Below are 20,277 nucleotides of genomic sequence, written 5' to 3' on the forward strand. Positions count from 1 at the left end.
AGGAATCCACGTCAAAACAGATAACGCATAAGGTATGAATGCATGTTTGCAAGAGGGGCGACTGTTGTGCGAGGGGGTGATCGGTGATCGTATGACAGTATCCATGCCATTCTGTAGAACTCGGTCAATGGCCACAATCCGTGAACCTGCTATCTTGTCACCGGGACTATACTTGTCTATGAGTCTAGACGTCCGATATCTCCATTTGCTTGCAGATCCCGTCTTGCCGATTATCTCTCTCATGCTGTCTTAGCCTCCACCTCATCGGTCCGTCGTCTCTTTCCCATCCCTGTCACTGTCACCATCTAGTCTTCTGTAGACCTCATTGATGACGCCCTCGAACTCCTTGTACACCCGTGGTCTCAAAATGCTGCCCTTATCAGCACGAGGAATCACTGTGCCGTAAGGGAGAAACACAAGGGCTTCCATCGCAAGCTGTGAATGTGAGGGAGCTTCGGCATTAACAAGAGCGACGATAGGCGCTACAAGCTTTACGAGCTCCGAAGGAGAACAGTCTTTTCCGATTTCAGTTGGAAGAATCAGAGCTCCAATTTGAGTGCGACCAGCACCGAAGATAACGGCATCTGCAATATAGGGCGACGAGCGAAGTGTGAGCTCTATCGGAACAGGGTTCGTCTGACCGTTGGCCTGGGTATGTGGTTAAATGAAAGTTATGCTGATATAGGATAATATACACACCATGATCAGGGTATCGTCGATTCGCCCGATGAACTTGTATGCGTCAGGGATGGTGGGATGCTTGATAAATAGGTCTTTCGTAGCGTACGACCCATCGGGTTGGTTAGTCATAATCTTCGCCGCCGGTAATTGAGGTGATATATTTCAACAGCAGAAGAAATACTTGCCTTTGTGGGCCAGCCATCTAAAACGAACAATTCATAGGTATCCCCGCCCCTAGGTTCGAATCGCAGGTAGTCGTTCACGTTCGTTGTCACATACGGCCCTTTAGCACGCGACCAGTTCCAATCCTTGTCAGTCTCGAAGTCCCGGAAAGACGACATGAGTTGACCCATTTCAGCTAAATTAAAAAGAAGTATGCTGAATGTCAAGTTTCTCTTAGCCCCGTCACATAACACTCACTAAGACCATAACGGCCAACCAGGCGCACACCCTCGTTGACAAGGAAGTCGCCGAGCTCGTCAGGACATGCACTACCACCATACACGACAACCTTGAGGCTCTTGAGGACCTGCAGACCTTCAGGGGTCTCGGCCAAGAGTTTCAATGCAAGAGGAACGCAAAACAGAGCCTCCACGTCCGGAGCTTGCTTGAGGAGCTTGATAACGTTGGCGGACGTCAGGGATAATAATCCAGTTGGGAAGATGTACAGTGGTTTCGCAGCATACATTGCACGGTAAAGATTGGAGTGGCCGTGTCCCTGTTCCAGGCAAAATGAGTGAATTCCGGGTAATACGAACTAGCAACATACATGAAACACAGGCAAGGTCGTCATACTCGTGTAACCGAAATTCACGACGCAGTTACCGACAGCTACTTTGTTGGTTGAAACGATCGTCTTTGGGAGACCAGTGGACCCGCTCGAGTGAACGATCGTGACTGGCAGAAGAAACTCGTCTTCCCAGTTCAATATAGGGTCCCATCGCGTCTTCTCTGGGTACAAAGAGCGAGCAGCTAACCCGAAGACTTCAGATGAAGGCTGGTTGACTATCGTCACGGAACTGGGGTCACTGAGATGGGTGAGAGCAGCTGTTGCGGAAGGTAATAGCACGTCTTGCACTATCACGTGGGTTGCATTTGTCACAGTCAACAGGTGAGCAGTCGCGGAAGGGGTGTTATTCGGCGACAAGAAGAGTACGCCTATAGAATGATTAGCAGAGAGTCAAAAGCAAGAATACCATACATTGTGTACTAACAATAGCCTAACCGATAAAGCGCCATCTCAGTGACTACATAACTGATGTTGCTGACGCCTAGGAGTCCAACAGTCATCCTACTGGTGGCATCCCCTTTGGATCGTCCATTCAGCAGTCCATTATCCCGTAAATGGTGAGCGATTAAGGACGCTGAGACATCAAGCTCAGCCAAAGTATACTTGATGTACTTCGTGGATGTTATGAGTTTCCCCCGCCGAATTTAACCTGCACGTCGAACTTACATTGAAGTCCTTATCCGTTATTCCCAAGACCTCAAGGTTTGGGTATTCGCGAGTACGTTCGGCTATGAGGTGGTTGAACGAGTAGTACGTCGCAGACATGGTACTTGGGCCGTTCGGTCACGTAGTACTGAAGCTTGAAGGGTATCAGGATTCTGAAGGGTACATATTGCCATGAACTTCGGGACCTGTTTTAAACCGTAGTAACCCTGCCTCCATCTGCCTCTATGCGGCTTCGGTTCGTTGAAAGTGATTCGAGAGCTGGAAGTTGACCCAATAGAACGGATCCAGACGCTGAGGACCACGTAGCAACAATTTCATTTTCAATTTTCCATAGTGGGCACTTTTGCCTTTGACATTCCGCATCATGATGCGTCCAGCGGTTCCAGCCTGGCCAGCTCATATACGCACAACAATCGAAGGCTACGATCAAAGGTTACACGGTCACTGTATCTGTCTGACCACGAAATGGTTCCGTTGCATTGGAAGATACTGGCCAGCGACGTCCCGGAAGATTTTGCAGAAACAGGCACATCTGGAAAAGTTTGAACGTTTTGACCTAGGCTGAGTCGGCTCTATAGTGCGCTTTGATAGCCTCCGACGGAATGGCAAGGTAGACAAGATGACGGACCGCTTTCGTAATCATATCAAAGCGCATTCCTTGAGCCCAAACACCTCTCATACACCGCCAGCAGCCGCCAGCGAGCAAGTTATTCACTGGGAGTCAGCATGACTGATCTCAGTTTCCATGCGCGGCGCATGGCACCGTGGTGCCAGCTGATCGATGACAGTCGATAAGTAGTACCTGTGGACAACGATGAGTCAATGAAGCGATTGTATCGATCACGGTGCGTGTTTGTGAATGTGGACCAAAAGTGTCAGGATAAGAAATAATATTTGCTGTGTCCAATGCTTTAAGGTCCTTCTTTGTAGCAAGTTGCTTCTATATCATGGAATGGTACATGCTCTTGCTACTCCTGCAATGCCATAGCTGCCACTAGCTGGAGTCATACTCAGAGCTCGCGTAGACAACCTCATCTACAGAGTCGAAATTTGTGCTCGTGTCGTCATACGAAGCGCTGTTGGGTGCTCGTCAATATGGCATAGCCAAATTCTACTAGGAGGAAGTTTGTCACATTTTGGGATTAATCCGCTGCAAGATGTCGATACCCGTCCCGCCCACATGCTCCTCCCCCGATCACGTCTCGTACATATGTATGACGGAAGCCTGCGGCACCTCGCTCGATGAGGCTATAGACTCTAGATGACTGTACCTTCGCAGCTCAAATATATCTTAGGGCAAATGTGGTCTGTCAAGTTACGAACTCTACATACATACAATCTGTGATATTAGGAGGCCCATACCGTGAAACGTACTTCATGTCGCCCCCGACCGCACCTTCGATGACACTGCTCAATTCATCGAGCATCACAAAGTCCTCATGCCAGTGCTATTCTGCACTCCAACATTTACGGACGAGATGTGCTCTCCGTTTCACCTTGACGTGAAGGTTTTACCGCATGTTGACCTGCTACCCCGAAACATCATAGTATGACGGTTCGACTATCACTGAGATCGTGGACCGGGAACTAGGAGGGTTTTAAGAATATTTGGATATTACCAAATGACTTATGACGCCGAAATGGCACTGTCATTCAGCGTTACCAGCATGTGCACATAGTCAAGTTGACACCAATTGTTTGGCAAACTGTTCTGGAACAGAAAGCATAAATATGTTTTTCAAGAGGAGCAGCTGTTGTGGGACTGGGATCATTTGACGGTGAGTGTAGAACAAAATCCGGCCACAATTCACTACCATGATGTGGGTTCTAGATATTTAAACGTCTAATATCTACTTACATCTGGATGGTCGACCGACGAGTGTGTTTTGTTGCTGTCAGGGGCAGATATATTCAGCAGTAGATATATTTGTGGCGTATCAACTAGTGTCAGTAACGCAAGGGCCGATTATTAGCACCAACGGAGCCTGAACAAACAGTTTTCAAGCCAAAAAACCTGTCTCTCTCCATGCAGCTACCCACTTTCCCACCAGTCCAACATCAGCAATAGGTGCACTCCTAAGGCTCTCGCTTGCTTTCTCAGTTTGCACTGTCAACAATGGGTACCGCGTAGCCAGTTCCTCTTGTCCGTATTTGTTCTCGAAAAAGGTCAGCAGCTTCCGGCTTGGGTTGCTGACTTCATCGACAGGGCTAGCACGTAAAGCCTTGATCCACTCGTGCCTCGGGAGGGCTTTGAATTTCAGACCGGAATGCTGGAGAGATGAGAGGATAGATGACCACGGCACAAGCTTTGGATGAATCACGTTCCAAACTGGGCATTCTCCCAAGGGCAAACGTTGAGGGGGAACATTGACCAAATCGACGATAGTCTTTGCTGCGTAGTCCACTGGGAGCCACGAAACTGACTCTTCAAGGTTGGGAAGAATTCCGATTGTGTCGGTGCACTGCCAGGGAATATAATGGTCAGATGTACCATCGATAACGAATTTTTATACCTTGATAATGAGCGAAATAGCCTCTGTCTCGTTCCACACACCATTCTGGGAGTCTCCCACCATTTGACCAATTCCTGTATGCGTTTCAATGACTATTTTTCCTGTGGTGAAAAGAATATGTCTCACGCAGCACGCCCGCACGAATAGGTGTCTGCTGAGAGGCAACTTGACAGAGCTTCTCGGTAACCCACTTCGACTGCGCACTAAATAAAGTCAGAAATCCAAGTGTAAAGTGTGCGAGCTGCTCACTAGCCTAACCCCTGAGCGACAGAGGGATCATCCGTAATGGCCTCTGGGATCGATTCAGGTCCACGCCATGCAGCGACAGCACTAATTGAAGATGCGAAGTAAAAGTCTGCTGGTCGGGGATGAGGCGATGCAAGGGCGAGATTTATTAGATTGACAGCTCCACGAATATGTGGTTCGAAGCTATTGCTCTGTCAGTTAGTATTCATCGAATTGAGGTTGACTTACCTGGAAATGCCAAGGTTGAAGTTGACCGCCCAGGCATTCTGCACATAAGGTTGAAGGGAATGAAATGAGTAGTGTTTTTTCGATGCTTACGTGAATGATCAGGGTTGCCCGTCTTGCGATTTCATTGTAAACGTCTGACTGAAGTCCAAGCTTGTCCATAGGCAGGTCGGAAGCGAGAGCTTTGACGCGCGATTGAGCTTGCTCATAGCGAGATGATAGCTTCCTTGTCTTCATAGAAGACATTATGCGACTGGACGCATCTGCATCGTCCTTTGCTCTGCACAGACAGTAAACAGTGGCCACAGAAGGGTCCGAAAGTAGTTCATCTAGAATATATGCTCCCAACGATCCAGTCGCCCCAGTCAATACAACCTATATCAATATCGCAATCAGACGTAGATTTTTGGCAAGTACAACAATGAGCTCACAACACGAGGAGTAACTGAGCTACTTGCAGCTCCGGTTGTCCCTTTAACGTGGGTCTCATTCACATAAGCGAAAGAGCTGTATTTCTTAACAAGTTCCAGCACGATCTCGCGCGGACTTTGTTGTGCTAAAGCACCTTCTTTGCCAGAGGACATTGCAACCAGGAGTCGAGCAATCCTACATGTTTACTTCAGACGAGACTGCCTACACATGTGGGGATGGACGTACTGCATGATAGAAGGATGTTCAAAAACGGCGTTGGGCGACAGCTTCTTGCCACCTAGGTCGATCTCCTGCACCGTTATTCAGCTTACAAGCAGAAATAAGTAGAGCGTTTGAACTGACTCTCTGAATGGTGTTTCGTATTCTACTAGACTGTAAGGAGTCCAGCCCGAAATCGAAGAGGTCAGTGTCATCTTCTAGGCTGTCGATGGGTCTATCGACCGTCATGCCGATTATATCTCTAATGGCTGTCCTAGCCTCCGCCTCATCGGTCAGTCGTCTCTTCCCATCCCCATCGATGTCACCCTCTAGTCGTTTGTAGACCTCATTGATGACGCCCTCGAACTCCTTGTACACCCGTGGTCTCAAAATGCTGCCCTTGTCAGCACGAGGAATCACTGTGCCGTAAGGGAGAAACACAAGGGCTTCCGTCGCAAGCTGTGAGTGCGAAGGAGCTTCGGCATTGGCGAGAGCGACGATAGGCGCTACAAGCTTTACGAGCTCCGAAGGAGAGCGGTCTTTTACGATTTCGGTTGGAAGAATCAGAGCTCCGATTTGAATGCGGCCAGCACCGAAGATAACGGCATCTGCAATATAGGGTGACGAGCGAAGTGTGAGCTCCATCGGGACAGGATTCGTCTTCTCGCCATTGACCTGAAAATGTTGTTAAATGAAAATTATTCTGATCTGGGTTGTTATCCGCACCATGACCAGGGTGTCGTCGATTCGCCCGATGAACTTGTATGCATCTGGGATGGTGGGATGCTTGATAAATAGATCTTTCGTAGCGTACGACCCATCGGGTTGGTTGGTCATAACCTTCACCGGTAATTGAGGCAATATAATACAATGGCAGTAGAAATACTTGCCTTCATGGGCCAGCCGTCTAACACGAACAATTCATAGATATCCCCGCCCCTAGGTTCGAATCGCAGGTAGTCGTTCACGTTCGTCTTCACATACGGCCCTTTAGCGCGCGGCCAATTCCAGTCCTTGTCAGTCTCGAAGTTGCGGAAAGACGTCATGAGTTGCCCCATTTCAGCTAAATTAAAAAGAATTTTGCTGAATGTCAAGTTTCTCTCAACCCGTCAACATATCACTCACTAAGACCATAATGGCCAACCAGACGCACACCCTCGTTGACAAGGAAGTCGCCGAGCTCGTCAGGACATGCACTTCCGCCGAACATGACAAGCTTGAGGCCTTTGAGGACCTGCAGACCTTCAGGGGTCTCAGCCAGAAGTTTCAATGCAAGAGGAACGCCATATAGAGCCTCCACATCTGGAGCCTGTTTGAGGAGCTTGATAACGTTGGCGGACGTCAATGGTATTGATCCAGTTGGGAAGAGGTACAGTGGTTTCGCAGAATATATTGCACGGTAAAGATTGGAGTGGCCGTGTCCCTATTCCAGGCAAAATGAGTGACTTCAGGTAATACGAACTGGCAACAAACATGATACAAGGGCAACGTCGTTAAACTCGTAAGACCGAAATTCATGATGCAGTTGCCGACAGCTGCTTTGTTGGTTGCAACGATCGGCTTTGGGAAACCAGTGGACCCGCTCGAATGGATCATCGTGACTGGCAGAAGAAACTCGTCTTCCCAGTTTAATACAGGGTCCCAATGCGTCTTCTCTGGGTACAAAGAGCGAGCTACTGACCCGAAGACTTCAGATGAAGGCTGGTTGATGATTGTCACGGAACTGGGGTCACTGAGGTGGGTGAGAGCAGCTGTTGCGGAAGGTAAATGCACGTCTTGCACTATAAAGTGGGTTGCATTTGTCACGGTCAACAGGTGAGCAATCGCGGGAGGGGAGTTATTCGGCGACAAGAAGAGTACGCCTGTAGAAAGATTAGCAAAGTTAGAATACCATGCGTTGTGCACTAACAATAGCCCATTCGATAAAGCGCCATCTCGGTGACTACGTAACTGATGTTGCTGATGCCCAGCAGTCCAACAGTCATCCTACTGGTGACATCCCCTTTGGATCGTCCATTCAGCAGTCCATTGTCCCGTAAATGGTGAGAAACTAAGGACGCTGAGGCATCAAGCTCAGCCAAAGTATACTTGATGTACTTCATGACCGCCGTCAGTTTCCCCACGGAATTTGATCAGGACGTCGTACTTACATTGAAATCTTTATCTGGTATGCCCAGGATCTCAAGGTTTGGGTAAGCGCGAGTACGTTCAGCTATGAGGTGGTTGAACGAGTATATCGTGGACATGGTGCTTGGGTCGTTCGGTCACTGTTGAAGGGTATCTGAAGGGAGTTTAAAACAGTTCAGTAGTCAGCTCAATAGATTAGTTGAGAACTATTTTGACCGACGATATCCGATGCTCTACTATTAGCACCTCAGCATTATGAACATGGGTCATATGTCAGTTGGAGGTGGGCCGGGCTAGCGGTCCGGCAGGGCGAGGGCAAACGCTTGCGGACCGCACCCAGCACTTGACCCATAGATGTCAACTACCAGGTCCGGTTCTCTAGCATTATCTGTGCGAGTGTCATGCGCTCTCACAGCAGCAGTTAAGACGTACAAAGTCGTGCCTCTATGGAAGACTAGCAGGCACTCATACAAACGGTGACCCTGCGGGTGTTCCATCCAACCACACCTGCGGACCTAGGCCACTGTCGCTGTGACAATGGCACACGACCACTCCTTCTCCTAGCCGATGAAGACTTGTGGTACGATTACATCTTCGTAAACACGAGACGCGATCGAGTTAATCCACACTGGTCATGTACGCCACAGACTCACTCACTAATTTCAATGCAACTCTTTGAGTGATACTTCGGATTTGAGTTATCTTGCAAATATTTGACCAATAGCTTCTCCTCACGAACGGCACTGAAGCCGATAAGCTCCTCTCATTTTAAAAGTTGGTGCCCAATGAACTAACCAAGGCGATCAAATTCTCAAGCTCAGCGGGGGACTTCCGATTGAACCTGGCAGAGAACTGACAAACCATTAGCGACCTTGGATCGATGAAGGGGTTCAATAGATGGGTGATGTCCCCACATCTTGCGGGAGAAATAGCGGGGAGGCATCCATGGTGTCCAATTCTGTCCGACCCGCCGCCATTCACTGGCAAGGATTGACACATCTGTGAGGTTGATACGGTCGACTTAAATCGTCAGAGGGAGTCATTGGAGGAGCTGGATAGACCCGGTAAAATCGTAATGCACAAGTTGCTTCCTTGGCATGTTAGGAAGAGGAATAACTGAGATAGCAAGAACAACTTGAAAACGTTGATGTGACTGTCGAAGTCGAAGCACTGCATCAATATTCCCAATATGGGTCAATGATTACCAGCCACTACATCCCCGCTGTACAAAGTTGGGTTTAGTTAGTGTCTGCAGGGGTCTTGCAATAATGGTGTCACATTTTCTCTTCCCCCCAAAGACGAAGGTTTGGTCGCGGCTGTGAACATTGAAATGGATTGGTGGTTGAGACCCTCACGCAAGCCCTTCCTCTGGTCAGCTGCTGCAACATCCATGACGTTAAGTACGTATGTCTTGGCCAAGGGCTGACAGCCTATTTTCCACCGTTATTTACGGTCGGAGTCAAGTCGGAGTCGTGACATGAGCGCTGTGAAGTTCGTCCCTCGGAGCACTTTGTGGCATATGGTTTAACACAGCCGGTCACGGTCGATCTAACACAGCTTCAAGCTTTTGAATAACTTCAATCTTCCTCGACGACGGTGATGCAGTGTGCACGTCCATGACTACTCCGGACATATTCATCTCTCTCCAGCTTGCTCTCCACATTGTATTATCTTGTATCCTCACTTTCACTGTCGCGCAGAACCCGGTCGATACATATGCTCCGACAGTCAATGTCAATTGTCCAGAGACATCCGGCTCGCTCGTGCGAACTTTCACACCACAGACTCAGGTCTTGAACACATCAGAAGCAGAGTACATTGCGTCCAGAGAGTCCAATGTGATCTCAAACGCATGGTCCAACTGGCTTGGAAATGCGTCGGATATTGGATACAATTTCGAAGATTTGCAGGGCAAATTTCCCAGAATTGGCATCGCCGTCGGGGGCGAGGGATATCGCACAGCACAATATGGCGCAGGAGTGTTATTGGGGTTGGATTGGAGAAACACCACCGCCAGAGACGAGGGGACCGGCGGTCTGCTGCAAGTCGCCTCTTACCTTTCAGCTTCATCTGGTAAGTGTTCCATCAAACAAACGCTCGCTGTAAGCTTTAATGAAGTTGACCAATGGCATCTTACTAGGTGGTTCGTGGCTGCTTGGGTCACTTCTTATGAATGATTGGCCGTCGCTCCTGGAACTAGTTTATGGAAATGGAGGAAATCTTTCGTCATGGTTGTTAGACCTTGACTTGATTGTGCCATCGTCGCCATTAGTCAGTGATGGCGGTAATCAGGCATATTGGGGCAGTATCCTGGCGAGTGTTGAATCAAAGGCAACGACTGGAGTGTACGTTTCTTCACAGACCCACGGCGCATCAAATATTTAGCTGACCTCTGCCACTTCAGTCCTACTAGTGTGACTGACCTGTGGGGTCGGATGGTTGCATATCACTTCTTGAATCAAACAACGCGAGGCAACTTCTATACCAATCAGACTAGCCACGGCGCTGGTCAACTATGGTCTCAGATGTCTCACCTGCCGAACTTTCAGAATCACACAATACCGTTCCCGATAGTGACTGCTGACTCACGATACGCGGGCTCAGGGATAACAACGAATGTGCCTCTCAATTCAACTGTTTATGAGGTGAGTACCTGACTTATAGGCGAAGGAACACATTTAGACATAGAATGGTGTAGATTACGCCCTTTGAGTTTGGCTCATGGGATCCTGGCCTTTCAGCGATGCTACCAATGCACTTTGCTGGGACATATTTGACGAACGGTCTGCCAGCTAACCCATCGGCTTGCGTCACTGGTTTCGATCAAGCGAGCTTTGTTATGGGTACAAGCTCCAGTTTCTTCAATGTATGTTATGTTAATATCTGGGAATTCCTCCAGTTTCGAGCTGACTTGTTGTTGCAGGCGGTCTTGAATGTTACCGAAGGGACCTTCGGGTTCAATACTGACGATGGGGATGAAGACGGCATGAAATTTATTTTCGATCAGTTGTTGTCACATACGCCGTCGTCCAATGTCATGGATGCGGCCAATTGGCCTAATGTTCGTATTGTCGTTTCAACATACGACACCACCAACCTGACAGTGTCTACAGCCATTTAAAGGCGTCAATTCTGTGACTTTTCAAGACTCGTCTTCAGACCGGCTCGAACTCCTCGATGGAGGTTCAAACCTGGAGAAAACTCCCCTCAGCAGCCTACTTGTCAAGGCTAGGGGATTGGATGTCGTAGTCGTCATCGACGGTAGTGCGGATGATGGGAACCTTTGGCCAAAGTGAGCACCTGTCGGCAATCTACAAGTAACCAATACTAACTCCCGTCAGTGGTACATCACTGATAACTTCTTTTGAGCGAATATCATCAGTACTCTCGTCTTCGCATCAACCAATGCCGCCCATACCTGGAACTGCCGCTCAGTTTGTTTCCACAGGCGTCAATATGCGCCCAACGTTCTTTGGCTGCAATCTCACTCAGGGTCAACCAGCATACCCTATCGTCGTATACCTTCCTAATGCGCCTCCGCTGGATGGAAGCGCGCCAGCTACGAAGTGCGCCAAGTGTCTCGCATCTTCCAAAGATAATACTGACGTCATTTTGCAGCACTGGCAACACACAATTTTCCTACACATCCATGTTCACGGCAGTGTTCATAAACCAAGCGTTCTGGAATACATTAGGTGGCTTCAAACCAAACACAACTTCACCGGATCCGAATTGGGGAAAATGCTTGCAATGTGTCGCAATCGATCGCGCAGTTACGCTGCGATCAGATTTCTGCTCGCAATGTTTTGCACAGTATTGCTACGATCCAAACAATCCTCCAAGTCAATCGGAACTCCCAGGTAGACAGTTTGCGTTCGTGAATCCTGATCTGGGGGGTCTGCAGAAAGTGACACAATGGTTAGAAGAGAACAAGGGCAGATTGGCAGGGATCATTGTCACCGTCATATTGGTCATTGCAGGGATTGTTGGTTTCATGTGAGTGAATACACAGCTATATGGACGTGATGACTCAGTGATCGCACATAGTTTCTGGTGGCGGAAGAGGAGAGCACGCAGGTCGAGGTATTCTCGTGTCGATGAGCTTCGGGACGATGATGAACCTTGGAGGTATTACGAAAATCGCTCGTTGGAATTGACGCGTCGAATGTCCATCACATGATCCCCTGTTTCAAAATCTTTGACTGTCAGATTACACTCTAGGGGTCATCGAAATCATCGCTGTCTACACCTTTCCTACATCACACACTATGGTTCATATCGTATTACGGGACACTGGTGGCTATCATGTTGGACTCGGATTGCTACTGTCATTATATATCCCGGAGTCGCACTAATATATTTACATGCTCTCAGCAACTCGCGATCAATGCAGTCGATATAAAACATCGTGGACAGATACACGTATCGGCCCAAAGACTATGCATCGTGACAGCAACATGGCCAGTTCGTGATTCCAAATCATAAAATGACTTCACGCACAGACCAAATGCTGTTACAAGGATGCATGGTAATGCACTTTTGCTCCGGCTTGAATCTTGCCTTGCAATTGAGGAATCCGTGGTCTGTGAACAGGGTGGAATTCGAACAAGTTGATCAAAGAACGCTGAGATTCAGAATCATTTTCCTGTTTGCACTTGGTTTCAAGTCGCGCCCATATGTATGGCAAACATGAATCAAACGCGTCGCGGGTCTCACGTGATAAAAACCAGTCGCGTCCCCCAACTTCAACTCAGAGCGGAGGAAATATGATATATAATCGTGAATATGTAACATCATCATAGTAGTTCGTCAGGATATCGTGCTTTTGTGTGCAAAGGAGATAGAAAGAGAGAGAGCGGGAGAAAGGAAGAGAAGGAAAGAAGGAAAGTGGTGCGTCGCCGAGTGCAATAAAAAGTCAATAAAACAAGGAAAATGCTAAGCTACGGCGACGCAGGTAAAAGAAATGAGACGTATGTATCGCGATGGTTACTTTTAGTCGCAAAATGGAGATTGCCAGTGACGATCGACGTGTATGAATGCATCCAAGAATGGGAGAAACCTGCCTGGAGCTAGTCAGAAACTTGGTCGAGAACTATGTTTAGCAAAGCGACGCACCATCAAGGCATGCGACCATACCGCGGAGGAATAAATGGGAAGAGTGTGAGGAAAATGCGAGCGTGGCTGCTTCATATAGGGTCGTCCACATTGGAGCAGGGGGTAATAGAGCGAGGCAATAATGTCAAATTGTAACACAAAAGCGATTACGTAGAAAAACTTCGATGCAAGAAACATACGTGGAGTGAGATGGAAGGCAGAAGGGTATCGTCATCAAAGTTTGGCCAATACACTTGAGCGTTGAAAGTCATGTTAGATATGTAGGGTATATCGGGCATGGGAAAGCGTAACAGATGCAGAATGGATGAAGGGGGTCATGATGAGGGCAATGCGGAGAGGGCGGAAAGATAAGAGATCGCATAATCGGCCAAAGGCGCCATCGAGACGTAGAGCAAGGATGCGACAGAACTTGTGGGGTAGCGCAAAACATTGGGATATGAAGTGCGTTGCATTGACCTGTAATAAAAAAACAGGAGAGCTTGACCAGCATCACAACACTCAGAGAATTTGTGCTCGCAAGCCTACTGCTCTCCCGTAATGTTCCTTTTCCTCATATCCCATGTACCCGCTACCCCTACAGACCGCCATCCAAGACGCCCCGAACATCTCTCACTTCTGCAAGGTCCGCAAGGAAAGGACAAAGATCGGTGAGCTCTGTGTCATGTGGGTCATTGAACCACGACGAGACAGGGACTGCATTGTTGGGATGAAAGATGTATGATGCTGGAGAGTTGTCCAGAATAATGGTATCTGCAATAGGACGGCCCAGTTGGGAGAGATCCTACATAAGCCCGGTCAGCGACGAAACATACACGCAAGATGCGACCATTACCTTGACATAGTTCCCCTTGTGATTATAGCAACTCTCTCTAAATAGTCGATGCGACACCACTTGATGAATGTCCAGCTTATCTAGAACTGGGTCGGCGTACTGAACACGAAGAAAATCAGTCGACGATATCAAGGCCATAAAAATAGCTCCCTCGGACCTTGCTCAAACTAGCGGTAAAGACCACCACCTCATAAATTTCGCCCATCTTCTTCAGGAAGTTGTCGACCCCCGGGCGCTTGATGACGTATACATTGTGCCAATGGTACTCAATTTCCACTGGAACAACGTAATCCGCTTGCTGAATGGACTGTAGAACGGCCGAAAGCGTCAGAAACGGCATTAAATCGAGAAGCCGAAAATTTTACCTTGAAACTGCTGTGGACAAGGGTTTCGTCCAAGTCGAGAACGAGACATTTGCGCCCCACGTGGTGGGGCGCGATCGGTGGCAGGAGCGGACGCAATTCACCATCCTTATTATGAAACCGAATCAGTGACTAGCGTCATCAACGGAGAGGTCTTAAAAAAACTCACGGGCCCTATAGGAATACCCGCACCTCCATTGAGGATCAGAGTATCTTCGTCGTCTTCCTCAATCGGTTCTCCTTCTTCTACTTCAGGTTCCTCCGATTCTCCGTGACCCTCTTCATCCGTGAAGCTACCTTCGGAATCTGTTGCTGTATGTGAGGTGTCTCCAGCATGTGATGGGGTACTCCCAGATGGTGTATGCGATACATCTACAGGAGATGATGCTGAGGAGAAGATGTCCGCGCCAGTCGATCCTGGAGGTTGGACAGCTCCGCTGGTCACCCCCTCTGTTTCGGATATTGGGAGGAGGGCCTTGGTTGGCGTGGGGGGAACAATAATCTCAATTTCTGCAGTGTTGGTTTCCACTGCGGGAGGGGATACCTCTACCACAAGATTTGGCTTTTCCCGTTCCTGCTCCTTGACTTCAACCGGCTTTTCGCTGGGTGCACTGGTGTCGGCTACGGGCGCTGGGGCACCGTTGGCCGCGTCAGTGGCCTTGTGTCGCGTAGCGTCGTCGACATCCACCTCAATCGCATGTGTACGATCGCTAGGAGCGACACATGGCACGAGTTTACGCACGAGTTTGACGATGAATGATTCCTTCTTCAGAGAACCTCCCAAAGACTTGTTCTCATCTCTGGAATGATTGTTGGAAGCAGTCTTCTCTCGTGCAGAGCTAGACGAAGCAGTCGAAGACTTGGTAGTCTTGGACGCCGGTTTAACCTTTCTGGAAAATCGACGAGCGGTGCTAGACGTAGCGCCGGTAGAGTTTGTGTTCGGTTGAGTCTGGGTTGTTGTAGCTAAAGAACCCTTGTCCTTGTCTTTCTCCTTCTCGCTAGGCTTTACGTTTTCGCGTTCGCCTGGTAAAACGAAGGTGGAAACGGTGTTAGAAGGGTTTGGGTTGACATCCTTGTCCGCTTCTGAAGACGACGTGGGTGATTGGTCATGCGCTTGCACATGAGTGTCTACGCCAGTTGAACCATTCCCGATGGCTGGCGTTTGAGAAATGTTTTGAGACGCCTGCTCGCGCGTCTGAACGTCCTTGTCGTCCGCTGGTGGCGAGTCTTGGGATGCCATGGGAGCTAGAACAAGCTGTAAAAATAATTGGTAACTTTTCGAAGCGAACAGCAGTAATGGTGCTTGCGGTATTGGAAAAGCTTTTGGGTATGCTGGGGAAAAGGAAAGAGAGGAAGGATGAAGGATGAAGGCGAGGGAGAAGACGGCCAAGCAACACACCACAACAACATGCGGATACTGACTTGCTTGTACGTTATCCAGGTTCACACGCGGTAAAACGCACGGTCTATACAATGTTGCATCAAATCTATATTATATCGTAAGTCACTCCGCGGGTCAGCGACTGGTGAGGGAGAGGGCTGTCGCAATATGATGGCCCATCATCCAAGATTTGACAGGAGGACTTCAGGGCTAGGGTACACCTCGGTTGCACAGGAAACGCCTAACTGTACAGCTATCCTTGACTTTAAACAGCATGGTTTGACTACGCTGACTCCGATCACCCCGCGCGCGTCAGGGATCCGAGCAGAGATAAAATCAGAATACTACAAGCCGAGGTGATCACACATAGGAGCGAGATCATGACCTTCAATAATAAATCAGAAATTAAATCTCTCGTTAGTTGGATCTAGACCACTTTTCAGTTTGATGGTCACGCATGCGTCCATCCAGTCGTAATTTAGGTAGCTTGAGTCGGCCTTGAGTATGTACACGAACCAGAACAATGCAAAGAACTTTACAAACACCTCACAGTCCATCATTGATCATCCTCGTCATCAAACCCGGATTCAAACAGATAGTTGGCTGCGAGTTCCTCGTTCTTATCACACGCCAGATATGCTTCAGCAGCTTTCTGGCGCGAGAAACCCAAAGCCTCCAACTATAGCCACACACATGAGCGCAAGTCCAGGATGCGAGTTGACCAACTTACCCGAGCAATCGCAGCCTGTTCCTCCGGCGTAATATGTATTACTTGTGCGCCAGGGGGCACGGCACCATCGCCTTCGAGATCGTCTCCCCCATTGAGTAATTGCATCAATGCTTCAGGGTTACTCTCAAACAGCTGCCCAAGGTGTGGGTTTTGCTCCATAATTTGCTGAACCAATGGCGCAAGGAGATTTGGGTTGGTTTGCACCAACTGGCGCAATTGCTGAAATTGTGGGTGGTTTCGAAGGGCCTCTAGATCAATTTCACCAGCTCCAGCTCCCGCACCAGCGGCTGCTGTACCTCTGGAACCAGGCTGTTGTTGTTGTTGCTGTGCAAGCTACACAATCATTGATGCACGTCCAATTGAAAAGGGAATCACGGTACTAACTTGGAACAAATTCTGGGGTTGGCCAGTTGGGGCAACTGGGGCAGGCTGGGCCGCAGATGCGGGTGCAGGTGCGGATGCGGCGGGAGCAGTAGGTGCTGCACCCCCCGTCTGCGCTGGTCGCGCAGCAGGGCCTGCTGCCTCGTGCATGAGGTGCGCAGGAATGCCCTGTGGCTTCCAATCAGTAAAAGACGACAACACAAGTAATTTCGGAGTACCGTCATCAAATATTCGACGGCACGGTCAGGGTTATTAAAACTGGCTCTCAGCGCGCGAATGACTTGTTCGCGTTCAAAGCCCATCTCGACCATATTACTGATTGTCGACTGGAGCGCTTCTCCAGTCACAAAGCTGCCGTCAGCCGTTACAGGTGCTGCTGCGGGAGCAGCAGAAGGGGTAGATGATACAACAGGTACTGGCGCTGCAGGAGCTGGGACTGAAACTTGAGGTGCTACCGGGGCAGGTACGGGGGCGGGGGCAGGGGCGGCTACCTCGGGCTGTGGAGTCGACGTTGATGCAATTACTGGGGGAAGTTGAGCCGGTGGCGGTTTAGACTGAAGATAACGGTGAACTTGGCATCTCAGAGAGATGTATATTGATACAGACCTTTGAAACCATCAATACCAAAAAGTCCTTTTCCTTGATCTCGCACGACGCAACCGACTTGTCATCTGAAAGAATCTTGCCTGTGATACCGGATGAACACTGTGATGCTGTGAAATGACTGTATGACCATACCGGAGAAGATGAGCTTTTGGCTCTCTACAGAGTGACCCTGTGTGTTGGATATCTTCTGCTTTAAATCCGCGATGGTCTCTGACCCCTCAGCTTCGAGCTTTTGATCACATAAGGGATGGTTGAAGGCAATAGGTAACGTTACTCACCTGAAACATCTTCTGCTGGAGCGTCTTTATCGTTAACTTCATGGCGGGTAATAATCTGATACGACTACGATCAAGATTTGATTGTCGAGTTTGTCGATGTCTTACCGATGGCGATGAGCTTCAAGAGCGGACTGACGCGTTTCAATCTTGTCACGCTCCGTGACGAAGTCGTTACTGCGTTATGTCACATCAGGGCTTGCCAGTGTACGGGGTCCTTGCCGGTTAGCTGTTGCCTCCTGGCTCCGTGCAAGTTCCACTTGTGGTCAGACTGTGGTACATAATAAGCTTGAGCTGCCTGGCTGCCTGCAGGCCTATTTTCTATTCACTGCCCCAACCTAATAGTCATCATGGAACCAGAGCCAGGCGATGATTATCTGCGCAGAATTGCGACGTTCATCAGAAACAATGAGATGGGCCTCGCGGAAGCTGGCTTTGTCCGACGAAGGGGTATACAGCGTCGGCATTCTACCAATAACACCTCTGTCTTCAATCTCGCTGGTTGGTTTTCCTATGATTCACAAACGCCGTCACCTGCTCCTCCTCCGAAACCTGTCACGTTCGGCATCGATACGCACAGGCTCTTTTACGTGCTTATGCGCTTAGAGGCGCTTGGAATTGACATTGGCACATTAGACGTTAGGGTGGACAATCCCTCGAAGCCAATGCATTACACGCATATCGATTTGTACCCTAATTCCGACAAATCCGACACGCTATCTCTCGCGTCATTTCGCTCGTCACTTTCAGCCGTATCTGGTTTGTCCCTTGGAGTAGGGTGGTGGGGAAGACAGGAACCGCAAAGCATCGACACGGAGCTCAAGTACATTTACAGCTCTTTTACAAAGGTCCCTGCACTATCCATCAGGGCACCGGGTCCCAAAGTCATCGCGGAGCTTGCAGACGAACCACCTAATCAGAATGCACTCCCACTGGATGCATTCAAGAATCTTCAGACTCTGGAGTGCGTTGACATAGACCCACGGACATTGCTTGGGTGGGATAGGCTGGCAGAAAGTCTGCGGAGTTTAACAGTCCAGCGCAGTGGGCTGGAGGACGTCACTGATATCTTCATTGGTGCCGTGTTAGATGACCAGGCTCGGAGAGATGGAACCTCGAGCGACCTAAGAAGCAGACGCATACCTCGTAGACAACGCTCCTTCCAGAGTACTCGCCTACCTGAGTCTGTTCCAGAGGACGATGAAGACGATTTAACGCCTCCAACGCCTTCACCTGCCGCTCCCCTCTCGCCCTATAAATGGTCATTATTGAAGCATTTGTCGCTGGCAGATAATGCCCTCACATTTCTTCCCACCGACCCATTACCATACCTCACTTCCCTCATTCATCTCGACCTATCGTCTAATCTTCTCGTGTCTGTCCCGCATGGTATCGCCATACTCCACAACCTCGTCTCCCTAAATCTCTCCGATAACATGATTGATTCAGTCCTTGGTATCTACACGCACCTTGGCCAAGTTCTCAACATCAATCTCTCCCGCAATCGACTTGATTCTATCTGTGGCTTAGAGCGTCTTATGGCGCTGGAACGCGTCGACTTGCGTTCAAACCACATAGAGGAGAGCGCTGAAATTGGGCGATTGGCCACACTACCTAACATTGCGGAGGTATGGATTGAAGGAAACCCGCTCACAGAATACGAGGACAACTATCGCACCACATGCTTTGATCTCTTTCGGAAGGAGGACAAGAACATCAGGCTCGATGGGGCATCACCAGGGTTTTACGAGAAACGCAGTCTCACTGCACCACTGCCTGATCAGCCACTATCAGCAAACCCCGTCGAGCCCCTCCCCTCTCCACCTGTCGTACCAGTCAGTCCAAAGGCGAAGGCACCCTCTTCGACAGGGACGCATGACGTCACGGGCACTTCACGATCGGGACCATCATCGCCGTCTCCTGGTTCACCTCTGCTACCAGGTGCTGTTACAGGGAAGGCGAGAAAGCGGAAGGTCAAGCGCATCGTCGACCTGACCACCGTGGATGGAACAGGTGAGGCTTATTATTCAACACTTGCCATTCAAGTGATTGACGGCGCTTTAGATGGACGATCTCATTCCTCGAATAAAGGAGGCACTGCAGTAGCAACAATGCCAGGGATCTCCGTTCGCCCTGCAAGCCCGCTGCGCTCGCCGTCTGCCACTGTTCGTATACCACGTCCACATTCAACGAATGGCAAGTCGGGACACCGAAGAGTGAGCACGGTATTCGAACCAGATGAGGGTCAGAGCCAGAGTCAGATACGGGATGCTGAGCTCTATCGAGCGCGGATGCAAGCCCTGCGTTCTGATATGGGAGATGGGTGGCTGAAGGTGTTCAGCCAGAGTCAAACTCCATCACCGGGAGTTGCTGCGGGTTAGACTATAGGTATGCTGGTGATTTAGTAGGATATACCCATCTTGTATGTATTCATCAGTCTGGACTCTGCATTAATATTGTATTTCGATAATCCCATTACATACACTGGCCGTGGTCCCATGGCTAACTCTTATTTTAAGTTCTTCCGGCTAGGAAGCACGATTAAAACAAGAAATATAGTCTGTATCAGAAGCGGTTTTGATTTCATCACTTGAAGCGAAGTGAAAGGCAAGGACCGGTGTTTGGGGTCCCCAATGGCGTGTGTTTACTAGTCGAGCCGTTCCTTTTCCTGGCTTGCCTACTTTCAGTCTCTCAATATCATTGCTTGTGGCACTAAA

At 49.2% G+C, this 20,277-nt stretch overlaps 6 protein-coding genes across 6 annotated transcripts; 2 read left to right on the forward strand and 4 right to left on the reverse strand.

Moving 5' to 3' along the window:
• Positions 1-149: 149 nt before the first annotated feature.
• On the reverse strand, positions 150-2,367 carry DEU56DRAFT_34970 (uncharacterized protein). The gene is made up of 7 exons (XM_041345791.1): positions 2,138-2,367; positions 1,896-2,082; positions 1,451-1,839; positions 1,102-1,399; positions 867-1,039; positions 700-813; positions 150-648 (listed from the first exon to the last, which is right to left on the reverse strand). Exons 1-7 carry the CDS (start codon positions 2,234-2,236, stop codon positions 262-264), a joined length of 1,647 nt encoding a protein of 548 aa, XP_041212771.1. The 5' UTR covers positions 2,237-2,367; the 3' UTR covers positions 150-261.
• Positions 2,368-3,987: 1,620 nt separating this feature from the next.
• DEU56DRAFT_780675 (L-aminoadipate-semialdehyde dehydrogenase) lies at positions 3,988-8,019 on the reverse strand. The gene is made up of 15 exons (XM_041351976.1): positions 7,902-8,019; positions 7,661-7,847; positions 7,225-7,613; positions 6,877-7,174; positions 6,642-6,814; positions 6,478-6,591; positions 5,896-6,426; positions 5,779-5,843; positions 5,553-5,727; positions 5,215-5,496; positions 5,125-5,162; positions 4,900-5,079; positions 4,777-4,853; positions 4,651-4,724; positions 3,988-4,599 (listed from the first exon to the last, which is right to left on the reverse strand). The coding sequence occupies exons 1-15, from the start codon at positions 7,995-7,997 to the stop codon at positions 4,138-4,140; spliced, it is 3,141 nt and encodes a 1,046-aa protein (XP_041212772.1). The 5' UTR covers positions 7,998-8,019; the 3' UTR covers positions 3,988-4,137.
• A 1,376-nt stretch (positions 8,020-9,395) lies between these two features.
• On the forward strand, positions 9,396-12,287 carry DEU56DRAFT_780684 (phospholipase B). Its single transcript, XM_041351977.1, has 9 exons — positions 9,396-9,951; positions 10,019-10,223; positions 10,283-10,523; positions 10,577-10,744; positions 10,802-10,939; positions 10,992-11,170; positions 11,220-11,444; positions 11,497-11,874; positions 11,926-12,287. The coding sequence occupies exons 1-9, from the start codon at positions 9,495-9,497 to the stop codon at positions 12,056-12,058; spliced, it is 2,124 nt and encodes a 707-aa protein (XP_041212773.1). The 5' UTR covers positions 9,396-9,494; the 3' UTR covers positions 12,059-12,287.
• Positions 12,288-13,184: 897 nt separating this feature from the next.
• DEU56DRAFT_923154 (HAD-like domain-containing protein) lies at positions 13,185-14,953 on the reverse strand (the record flags this gene model as incomplete). The annotated part of the gene is made up of 6 exons (XM_041358528.1): positions 13,185-13,774; positions 13,826-13,924; positions 13,983-14,132; positions 14,191-14,295; positions 14,357-14,409; positions 14,464-14,953. Coding segments are annotated over 6 exons (1,104 nt in total), but the record flags the coding sequence as incomplete, so codon positions are not given.
• Positions 14,954-15,940: 987 nt separating this feature from the next.
• Positions 15,941-17,690, reverse strand: DEU56DRAFT_780688 (UV excision repair protein Rad23). Its single transcript, XM_041351978.1, has 7 exons — positions 17,564-17,690; positions 17,418-17,514; positions 17,286-17,365; positions 16,898-17,233; positions 16,683-16,847; positions 16,299-16,631; positions 15,941-16,247 (listed from the first exon to the last, which is right to left on the reverse strand). The coding sequence occupies exons 1-7, from the start codon at positions 17,603-17,605 to the stop codon at positions 16,125-16,127; spliced, it is 1,176 nt and encodes a 391-aa protein (XP_041212775.1). The 5' UTR covers positions 17,606-17,690; the 3' UTR covers positions 15,941-16,124.
• Positions 17,691-17,784: 94 nt separating this feature from the next.
• On the forward strand, positions 17,785-20,086 carry DEU56DRAFT_780692 (uncharacterized protein). Its single transcript, XM_041351979.1, has one exon. The coding sequence runs from the start codon at positions 17,911-17,913 to the stop codon at positions 19,939-19,941; it is 2,031 nt and encodes a 676-aa protein (XP_041212776.1). The 5' UTR covers positions 17,785-17,910; the 3' UTR covers positions 19,942-20,086.
• The last annotated feature ends 191 nt before the right edge of the window (positions 20,087-20,277 follow it).

Source organism: Suillus clintonianus, assembly GCF_016758775.1.
Source record: "Suillus clintonianus strain FC179 chromosome Unknown DEU56scaffold_10, whole genome shotgun sequence".
In the NCBI taxonomy this organism is placed as follows: Eukaryota; Fungi; Basidiomycota; class Agaricomycetes; order Boletales; family Suillaceae; genus Suillus; species Suillus clintonianus.